This window comes from Neolamprologus multifasciatus, chromosome 12 (assembly GCF_963576455.1).
Source record: "Neolamprologus multifasciatus chromosome 12, fNeoMul1.2, whole genome shotgun sequence".
Classification (NCBI taxonomy): domain Eukaryota; kingdom Metazoa; phylum Chordata; class Actinopteri; order Cichliformes; family Cichlidae; genus Neolamprologus; species Neolamprologus multifasciatus.
In genome coordinates this window covers 10,305,542-10,316,623 of record NC_140450.1, presented here as the reverse complement: position 1 = coordinate 10,316,623, position 11,082 = coordinate 10,305,542, and the positions used below count along the sequence as shown (strand labels likewise).

General features: G+C 41.7%; 1 protein-coding gene across 3 annotated transcripts in view; it reads left to right on the top strand.

Annotated features, from left to right (window-relative positions):
- Positions 1-8,776: 8,776 nt before the first annotated feature.
- The window catches only part of LOC146506444 (transducin-like enhancer protein 4), a 45,451-nt gene continuing 43,145 nt past the window's right edge, over positions 8,777-11,082 (top strand). The window contains exons 1-3 of one of the 3 annotated variants that reach the window (XM_085180491.1): positions 8,777-9,573; positions 9,771-9,964; positions 10,295-10,392. In XM_085180491.1, the coding sequence (XP_085036617.1) occupies positions 9,920-9,964; positions 10,295-10,392 (143 nt within the window). In that variant the 5' untranslated portion in view covers positions 8,777-9,573; positions 9,771-9,919. Of the gene's footprint in view, positions 9,965-10,294; positions 10,393-11,082 lie in introns of all 3 variants that reach the window. The other 2 variants (XM_085180493.1, XM_085180492.1) reach the window with 2 other exon arrangements.

Here is an 11,082-nt window from a genome sequence, read left to right as displayed (position 1 = left end):
CTCAGGTACTCCTGATTGTATATTATGTGCAGCTTCTGTGTCCAGGCATACACTACAACTGAATGCAGCGTGTGGCAAGGAATGATCTCCCTGTCCTACTGAATGGTGGCTGATTGAGACACATGGACTGCCGTTGTGCCCTGATCTAGTTGCCATTGATTACCTATCAGGGTTTTTGATTGCATCCTGGAAGTAATTCTTTTAAATAGGCCCTAATGGCCTCCAATCTGGGCTGATGACGACCTCAGAGAGTCCAATCGCAGATCCATTTAGACTCTTTCAGACCCCTCCATGTACACTCTGAAACTCTCACTCATAGCTCACCCCTCTACCCCCCCCCACACACCCTCCACCATCACTACTGCTACTATTTCTTTGGCTCGTGTGGTGTCAGCGCCAGATTTTTGCCCTCTGTTACTCACACGCAAAGAAACGTACTAACCCTCAGAAATAGAGATTGTTCACGTCCTTCGTTTAAGATTAGCGGAGCTGATGATTTCGGGAGAGGAAGAAAAGTAACTGAGAAGGAGAGTAGGAAAGATAGAGCAAGGTGCAGAGATACACAAATTGCAGGCAACAGTGCTTTTAACTGAAAAGGACAAAGTAAGAAGAGAGACATGCAAGTTTAGAAGAATTAGAAAGGGATGATAGATCTGGTAGGGATAAAGGAAGGAATGTGTGTGTGTGTTTGTGGGTGTGTTGGGCGGGGGGGGGGGCATCGCTATGTTAGACTGTTATTATAGTCTGAGGGTTGGATGGAGGCACAAGAAGAAAGAAAAGAGTGGAGGAGGAGGAGGAGGAGATGAGAGAGGCAGCGGTGGTGAGGGGGATACAGCAGACAGGAAGAGAGCTCGCCGTCTAATCCTCCAATTTTCTTACATTACTGCTCACCCTCCTTCTCTCCACCTCCATCCTTCTCTCCACCAGTTCCCCCCCTCACTCTTACTCCCTCCCTTCCTCCGTGCTGCCAGGCCTGTCGACAAATGAAACTAGAGACAGCAGCAGCTTCACATAGATTGACTTGAAGGAGTAAAACACACACAGAGAGAAAAGAGAGAGCGAGACAGAGACCTCCTGCACCTCTAATAACATAAATGTACCCAAAAAACCCCAGCGGCTTGGTCATCTATTGTTCTGTGCTGGACAAGAAAAAAAAAAAAGACAAAGAAACAACACCATATAGGTGCACATATTTTCTTCAGTTGCAGCCAAATAATAAAGAACTAAACAAGCATAGAAATGTAAATACACCTGATGATAAGAAAAATATATAATGTAAGAAATGCAGATGTATTGTTGTGAGACCAGCCTTGAGCACGATCAATAACTTCCTGCTGATAAGGAGAAAAACCTGATGACAGAATATTAAATTTAAGAGATTGTTTTACGCTAGGAATGTATTAACAGCTCACTTAGGAGAATTACGAAGCAATGATGACAAACAAGGTTCCTCTGCCAGGCAGTGCTGATTGCTAATATGCTGAGCCTTGTTTATTTATTGGTAGATTCCCCCCCCCACCCCCAACGGATTTTATTTGATTCAGAGAGATTCTGTGCCTGGTTGACTGGGCAGTGATTTGATGAATAGCTGATGCTGATTAAATATGGGCTTTAGAAAGAGTGTAAAACTGAGCTTTTAAGGGAATTAAACTTGCAAATTCAGAGTAATGTTTATATAATTTACAGTTGATTTCTTCAGGCTAACAAGAATCACATGCCAAAGAGCAGTGCATCATCCATCCCGTGGAAGGAGACCCGCATTGGCCAAAAATGCCCCTCACGATCTACCTTTGCAAAGAACAAACTTCCCAAATTGGCTCAATTTCGACCTTTTCCACTTTTCTGTCTGATATTATGTAAACTAGACGGCTTGAATTTTTTATCCTCTCCAAAATAAACATTGACACTACATTCTCATCCTCTGCTCTTCACCACATTTTGTGATTTCCATTTGCCCGCCCTCTTGATTGATTTGCATTCCAATCACTTCTCATTGGGTGAGGCAGAACCCTGACTGAGTGGGACTAATTTGCCATGCTAATGAGATGGCTCCGACAAACAGAGCCAGCTGGAGACCAGAGTAAATGATCCTGTCATCAGTCAAGAACACAAACATGGCTAACAGCTAATTAGCTCGCGGCAGTTTGTAGAGGTGACATTCTATCTGATCTGTGCCTCGGTGGAAGAGAGGAAGAAAAAAAAGAGGCGGTACAATAATGAAGAGAGGAAAGTGGTGATGGGGAGGTTTGGCTTGCTTGTGAGTTTGGCTTTTTGTGTTCCCAAAAACAACTGTGGGGCATGCAGTGCATAACATACACAAGCACATGCTCAACACCATCTATAACCTCCCTGATTCCTTTGCGATGCACTGTGCAATGAGGATAAGAGCTAGTATATGTCATCAGAATGAAGGGAGAAAATATGCTAAGCAGACAATCAGAGGTGTACCCCCTGGTGCTAAACAGCCAATCATGGCTGTCCCAGTGTGTGTCACCAGCCAGCAGGAGGCAGAATTAGTCCTGGTTAGCAGCCAGAGCCCTGCCGAGTGGCTGATTAGTCTTTTAGACTGAAGAGGAGACAGAATGTTAAACGTCCAACTGCCTATCTGAGACTCCCCTGCACAGCAGACAAAGGCAAGGACTTTTTTATTGAAAAGAAAAGTTAGCAGCTGCCCTGTTGTTTTATGAATGTGATACATCAAACTGGACAATTAGCACTTTTTAACGTGTATTTAGAGAATTGATTCATTATAATGGAGCAAATATGGATGAAGGAGGTGAACTAATTTCTTACAGATAAAATATCCATAAAAGTTTCATCTTTTTCATTGAGTTCACTGTATGTTCGAATATATTAATTCACTGTGGTATAAAGCATTGAGAAGAAGTTCCTGAAAATTAAACAAATGGCCTTTAATATTTTATAGTTTTTGATAGATTGCTAATGTAATTTCTTCTATGGTAATTGGAGGCTGGTGTTTAAAAGTAGATTTTGTATTAGACTAAAACATTGAAATAAAACATCCCCTCAAATGGATTGAAGTTCTTGACAAGCAGGGATCTTTGATACGCCTTTTAAATGTCCTTATAGCTTATATATATATATACTTGTTTACAGTTACTATGCTGCATGTAAATACTAAATGGTTATCCGCTCCTACAATGTCTGCCACGATCTACTGCTATGCACGTTTTGGGATGCTGTAGCTCTGATGAGCCCTGTGCATTGTCTGGACCCTCAGGATTTCTTTTTCAGATGTTCTCGATGTCACCACTTCCCCAGTAATTAATTATTCTTCATCTACGTCTGCCTCTTTTTTTCCTGCTTTCACTGTCTTGGTCTGTTTGTCATCTGGTCGCTCCGTGCCATTTCAGTTTTTATCAGCACAAACACTTGCATCCATCCATTTGTAATCTAATAAAGAAATGGCAGCAATCTGTATGTTCCTTTCGGGGGACTGGATGACTTTGAGCACCAGATGCTGATGTTCCCCCAGAGTCGTTACCGAGATGGAGCCGATCTTTAACTGTCTCCAATAAAAACACGCACACACACACATACAGACACACTCACACACACTGCCTCCAGTCACTCACTCAGCGTGGAGGCAGGATTAACCTGCTGGTAGCAGAGTAAATCCAGCTCCGCGTTGCCTCTGTCTTGTTCTCTCTCTGTCTGAGGAGGCCTGGTTATCCCTCCCTGTTCAAAGGGGTGGCCGCCGGGGATTAATGACGTGTTAAAGGGGCAACCTGGGGGATTTAGACACGGCTTGTTGTAAGGACAGGAGATTTGAGAACACGGACCAGTGGTTAGTGCTTATTGAAGTATGATTAGTTAGACTCTGGACCCCCAACATCCACATACACCAATGAGAGGCGAGATACCATATTAACCTTCTATGGACCTAGAGGATGCCATTGTGGTGGCGAGACAATGTGCTTGTCTAATAGTAAATATACCTAGATAGCCCCGATGACCTATCGGATAAGAACAGGTTATTGTTAGAGGCATGGCCACAATTAAAAGTCAGGCGTGAATGTATAAGATAAATTTTTCAGTTTTATGATTAGATAAAAATTATTACCTTGCCATTTATTATCAGGTGAAGAGCTTTTAATTCCCTTGTCATGAGCTTTATAAACATCTTCCCTTGTTGTCTGTCTGTGAAATCAATTCCTTGGATATTTGAAGTGTTTCAAACTTTAACTGGCACGTCATGATGTAATCGACATTTAAGATTCATAATTTAGAAACACATTTAACCAACCTTTAATATGTGATAACAACATCTCAGGTGAGAATAAGTGGAAAAGCTCGGTTATTTATATTGACGTTGTCATTTAGCACTATAGTTATGCATCATAATGAATAATACATTTCACCGTTATTAGAAAGTGTTGTTTATGGCACATGTAGAATTTCTCGTTCTCCTTGGTCTTTCTTGTTTTTAAATAATTTACACCAGGAAATATCAATCTTTATTTTAAATAAGCTTGGTCAGCACTGCCTGCCTGGACTCACTTCTTCACCTCTCTTGTGCACTGTCTGTTGCTTTGGATGGTTGTAATGTTGACCCCTGGTATTTATTTAAATTCATCCACCTCTATCTCTGCTCTTTGGATCTTCACGAGTAAACTTGCCTTCCTCTCACTCACATGCATTCACACGCTGTCTTTCTTCTGCTGATTTTCATTCCTTTTCTCTCCATCAGATTCCTCCACCTGCCATTGCTCCCATCTTCCACCTGCTCCCTATTCTCACTACAGATCACAATGTCAGCTGCCAACATCATACTCCACAGACCCCTGCCTGACCTTTATCAGCCAATTTGTCCATCATCACAGCCAACAAGAAGGGGCTCAGAGCAGATCCCTGATGTAATTCCACCCCCATTGTGAATACATCTGTCACTTCTATCACACACATCACCACTGTCTCGCTGTCCTGATACATGTACTGCACCAGCCTCACATACTTTTCTGCCCTCTTAACATCCTCATGCAGTACCACACTTCTTCTCTTGGCACTCTATCATGTGCACGCTCTCGATCCACAGAGAGAAAGAGCAACTCCTTCTGACCTTCTCTGTACTTCTCCATCAACACTCTCCAAGCAGACATCGTTTCTGTAGTGCTTTTTATCACCTCTCTTCTCAGCCTAACTTCAACAACTCTTTACCATATATTCACGTCATGGCTCATCAGCTTTATCCCTCTGTAGTTACTGATAAGTGATAAAGCTTGTTTTTGAAAATTGGTACCAGTACTCTTCCTCCTCAGACATCCTGTCACTCTCCAAGATTGCATTAAACAATCTGGTCAAAAACTCCTCTCTCCTAGACATCTCCATATCTCCACAGGTATGTCATCTTGACCAACTTCCTTTCTACTCTTTAGCCTCTTCACAGCTGCCTTCACTTACTCCTTACAAATCTTCTGCTCTTCCTGATTTATTTTCTATTTTCACATCCACAATGTTAACCAAACAAGTTAGGAATAAAAGTGTAACTAAAAGCGAACAAATTCAGCTGACCATTGAACACACCCAGAAGCTTTGTGTCAGCTATTTCAGTTTAAAAAACAAATAAAATTGCAAAAAAAAGTAACAAACAGGACATGAGAATAAAAAACAAAATACAAATATAATAGAAAGACATGAAGATAAATCAAAACTGGAACATCTTCATACATCTTTGTTCTTCTCGGGGGAACATTTAGAGACCAAAATTACAAGTTCTTGCAAATCTAGAAGGAGCATACTAATAAACAAACCAGATAAATAGTTAGGAGATAGTCCATTAGGCTTTTGTATATGAGCACTAAAATAAGCCCACATTTCCTTAGCACCAATGACGAGTATACATCGCTTTCTTCTCTGCTGAGCTACAAAATATTTTTTGACTTCTACTCGTTAATTTCATTGATGCAACAAAACACTATTAGTCGTATATAACATTAAATCATTAGCTCGGGTATGAAAATCTGTGTTGTTTGTGTTTTCATTTGCAGTTGCACAAAACTTTGATGTCCAGTGAAACACACTGAAGCAGCTATCATAATGAGCCCATGCTGGTGCTGCCATGTTATATGGAGTTTACAGCAATCGATGTAGCCTGACTGATAATTAGTTTTTAATGCGCTTGCTGAGGAGTCTCGCCTAAACGACACCTTCTGCACCATTTAAAGTTGATGTGGCACACATTATTAAACGTAAATAGCAGTAAAGTGAAAACCAATTTCTGTCCCTACCGGAAGATTTTCCTGTTTCTTTAAGTTAAATTAAAAGCATTCAATAAATTCTTACATTTGCCATTCTGTATCTTTCTTGTATCTTGTATTGAGCTTTGTTCTATTTGTGCCTGTTTAGTTTTCTCTGGCTTCCTCACACAGGCAACCACCTTAATTAGAGATTATTTGTCTACAATAACTTCATGGACAGCCGTGTCAGGGTTATTGATGGATCAGGACGTATAAAATTAAAGATGCACCCTTTTTAAACGTTCTGTTTTTGTACCCTGATATAAAAGATTGGTCTCCTTAAGGTACAAACTACAAGCTTACAATGGCAGTACTTTAAAGGGTAAAGCTATGGTGATCAGCTGGTATATTCCCAAATGTAGTGGAAGATACTTTATTTTCTGAGTGTACACAAAGATCTCATCTAGTCTTTATATGCTGCATGGAAAGCTAAACAAGGATATGCTATCCTCGGCCAGTGGTCTGTATTTGTAAGAGCACGATGTTGAAAAGTAATAGTGAGGGAGTATAATATTAAAGATAAGCAGAAGCAGTAGGCAGCGATGTGTGTGCATCTGCGTGTGTGCAACAGTGAGAAGGAGGGAGGGACATATGTACAGGTACTGATAGTTGGGATCAGTGCACTGAGCAAGATGTTAAGGTCGGGTTTCCTCGCCACCCACTCCCCACCACAGACCATGTCAAGCCTCCCCCTTAATCCCCCCTCCCTGTATAAGCCACTCTCCATACACACACAGACATCCAGCATCCAGCTTGCTACCCATCTACGCTCAAAACCCGTTCCTGTGCAATCTCCTGTGCATCAGCTGCCAAATGAAGTTCCTCTTTAGAAAAAAAAAAAAAAGAGAGAGCCTTGGCTGTCGAATCGTCTGAGGCATCGTGCCTGGCGGCATAGGCAGCCCTTGTGTTGAAGCCAATAATCCGGCGTCAGAGCTTCAGGTGCGCAGAGGGTTGTGATTGACAGGACTCGATATGAGGCCCTCGCCTCACTTGACATTTGGGTTTCATAAGGTCTGGAACAAAAGGCAGGGGCAAAATAATCAGAGAGGGGCACAGGCAAATAAATCTGTTTATTCCTCCTCACCCGCCCCCCTCCCTCACCTCTGCACCTCCTCTGCTCGTCCACATCATGGCTCAACCCTTGGAGGAGAAAAGAGGGAGGGCATGATATTACCTTTTCACAGCCTTGGTGAATTCACACACCGCGACAGCAGGTCACTTTAGGCTCTGTGCTTACCTGAGATATTAGTTTGTATGTGTGGTAGATAGAGATGTGTATTTGAATGGCTGAGGCGATGTGTGTGTGTGTGTCTGTGTGCACAATCCCATGCATGTTTGAGGGAGAGGCAGAGACAACAGACAAGACAGAAGCAGACAGACTGACAAGGAAAGTGGATTGATGTGGTGTCACATTGTGGATAGTAATTCATACACCTGTTAGCATGTTTGAACAAATATTAATATATTATTAATCATAGAAGTAACATTACAACATATACTACTGAAGCACTGAAATGTATTTTATTGTGTCGTGTGAGGCAGACACACACATTATAGCAAATGTGATCCTAAATAGCTTTAATGGGTAATGATAAATTCAGAGAAAGGGACATGAAATATAAAGTGTAATGCAGCACAAAATGATTAAGATTTCTGGACACAGTCAGTTAGTTCTGCTAAATGACCGAAGGCAGCAGTGAAGAGAGCTGCTGACCCAGCAACAGTGTGTTTCATCTACCCACACTGAACATCTTCTCACAGCCACAAATGCAGGCTGACAGACTATATGCACTTGTTCGCTCAAAATAAATGGTGTCAACTCTCTGTGTGTGTGTGTGTGTGTGTGTGTGTGTGTGTGTGTGTGTTAGTCATAATATTTCAATTTACTTAGCAAGAGGTGTTCCATTTGGGTTGTACTACGTAAAGGGCAGAGAAATTAGGCAAATGATTCAAGCTCTTTTAGGCGGCATTTATCTGAGCAGTGCACACGTATGGAATACATAAAATGCTTTTGCCCTGCTTGTACTTATAAAAAAAAGGATAATGTCACATGTGTGCTGTATGTTAGAGTGTATGCTGAAATCAGCAGGATTAGCATTTAGGATTAGGAATTTGTCTGAGACATGAGATCACAAAAAAGAGACTGAGAAAACGAAAGAATGGTGGGAGCCTAAATGTGTATTAGAAGCATTTTCCAGCCATAATCAGAAGCCAAAGACAACTCAAGTACATAAAGTACTGACATCATGATTTCACTTCACCAGATTTCGTTTGCCTGCGGTATATTTTAGCTGGCAGTCACAGATGCTACTCACTTTTTAAGTTGAGATCTGAGGGATTTCTAAAATTTGTTAAATGTTTAAATGCAGACGAAGTTAAAAACAGCCCGACCATAACCAACCAGATTGTTATTATGTAGTTAAAAACTTAATTTAAAAGAAAAAAACATAAAATTAGAAATTTGTGCAAATGTTTTTCCAAATAGAACAGGCTGAATTGCTAATTGACATCCAGCCTGATACTGATGCCACCTTTGTGGCTCTAACATAATCAGTTTTTTATTTGTCCACCCTCTGTGTGATTTACATAATGTGAAGTGAGAGATGAGGGGGCTGCATGCGAATTTAATTGCAGGGTTATAGGTGCAATCTGCGGACATGATAGCAGACTGTTTAATAGGTGATTCAATTAGGAAACAGGAAAAAAACATGAGACCAAGGGGCCATATGTTCGCTTCTGCCCCAAAGTCTCTGGAAAAAAAGAAAGAAAAAAAAAGAACACATAAGTCAACAGATCGTTTTCAGATTAATCCCTGTGACATCCTTTTGTACCAGAGCAGCCCCCACGTGGGGGTCTGCATAAATCGCGTCTTGCTGGATGTGATTGGATAGTTTATAGATGATTGGCAGGGGGGTGCAACGGAGCGTGTATACTTTTCTGTCGCTATTGGCTGGCTTTAATGGCCGCTCCTCCCTCGGACCACACACCATTGGCTTTGGGGGTTTCGCGAAGGAGCTGGGAAGTTGTAGTTCTTTACAGCAGACGCACATCTGTAGGGCTTATTATCGACTAATATGAATTAAACTACACGTCCCGACGTCGTGCTACGGGTCCTTGTAATTGTAGTGAATATGTAATTGAGCTCGTTCGACTGGTTGCTTCTAAATTTGGCGTCGCGGAGGCAGGCTGCTGTAGTCGGAGAGGTGGTCGGTCGGCGGGTGCTGAATGAGGATGCAAACCTTTAACGGAGACTGTAGGAAATAAACCAATGAACGCGTGACAACGGGACGCTGTGGAGAAGCGTACTCGCAGACAAGTAGGGTCATGGTGTGCGAGATTTTAATGTTTTCTGTGAGAAATCTGAGAAGATAGAGGATTTGTTGTTAGTTCACAAGGAGAACGTTAAGCGCTTAGAATAAGGTGCTGGAGATTTTGGAAAAGACTGAGACAATTTTTGCTTTTATTATTACGCTGAATGGACTTTTGAATTACTGTCTTGCTGTCTCTGGTCAGCCAAAGGTCCGAGGATGTCTCCACTCTTCGCGGAACCTGCATTTAGCCCGCAAACCAGCCACTGACTGACTTTTTACGCACGGAGAAAGCTCGGTTCTCACACACTTTGTTTTCGTGTTTTTCTGGATGAACATTGCAATACATTTTCAATGATTCGAGATCTGAGCAAGATGTACCCCCCGGCGCGGCATCCGGTAAGTACAGAACAGTAGCGGTAAGAGCAGTGTGTCAAAACAGCGCAGATTAACAGTCGCGCCTGATGCGTAATCAGTTTAGATCAAGTTTCCGTGCCACTGCGCGCTCTCACGGACAATTGCGCTCATTGTCAAACTGCCACAGCTGCATGTGTGTCTCTGAGTGTGCGTGAGTTAACGTGTAAGGAGACTGAGTGAAACCAAAAAGGCCATCCTTATCACAGAGGCCTATTGTCAGCTACAGTCCTGCCTGTGTGTGTGTCGTGACGCTGAACTTTGGTGGCTCAGTTCTTCCTTTCTTCCTTCGCACGCTGTTTGCTTTGGATTGAGGTCCCTCATCAGCCGGGACAGCCGTTCAAGTTCACTGTCACCGAGTCCTGCGACCGGATCAAGGAGGAGTTCCAGTTCCTGCAGGCGCAGTATCACAGGTAGGATTTCGGATACGAGCATGACATTTGGGCTGCACTGAAACATCAGCTCATCAGCCAGAACAGCAGTAAACTTACGAACCGTTCTGCATTCCCCACAATAGAAGCGATTGCGAATTTGATCCCTGTTGTTCTGAGTGCGCATTGGAAGTAATTAGTGGGTTAATTAATCACTTTAATAGCTGGAATTTAAAAAATTAAATGTTAAAAAATGTTTACATGTAAAATGCACAATTAATAATTAATAAATACGTTTGGTTTTAGATTATTAAATGTTACCTATAATATTTTTTTTCTTCTTAATTACCTTTTGGTTCTTGCACTTTTGGTCAGTTGAAACCTAACCCTAAGTCACCTTGGATATCAGGAGCTTATACTAGTGACCACCTCCCCCCCATCCACACACAGAAAATGCTAACTAAAGAAATAATGAATCTAAAAGAATTGGCTCACACTGTAAACCGAAAAACCCGAGATAATGTTAAAGAAATGGTCGAGTTCTGTGCTGCTGTGTACCAGTCATGTATGAGTCACGAAGTATGACCAAATTATTAGGGAAATGTGTGATGCAAGAACATGAAATACAAGACAGAAATGTATTTTTTAAATTTAAGTTTTGATTAAGAAATACAGTATGTTGAGTTTGACATTTATATTCAGGCACGTTATATTGCTATTCCTCTCAAATGC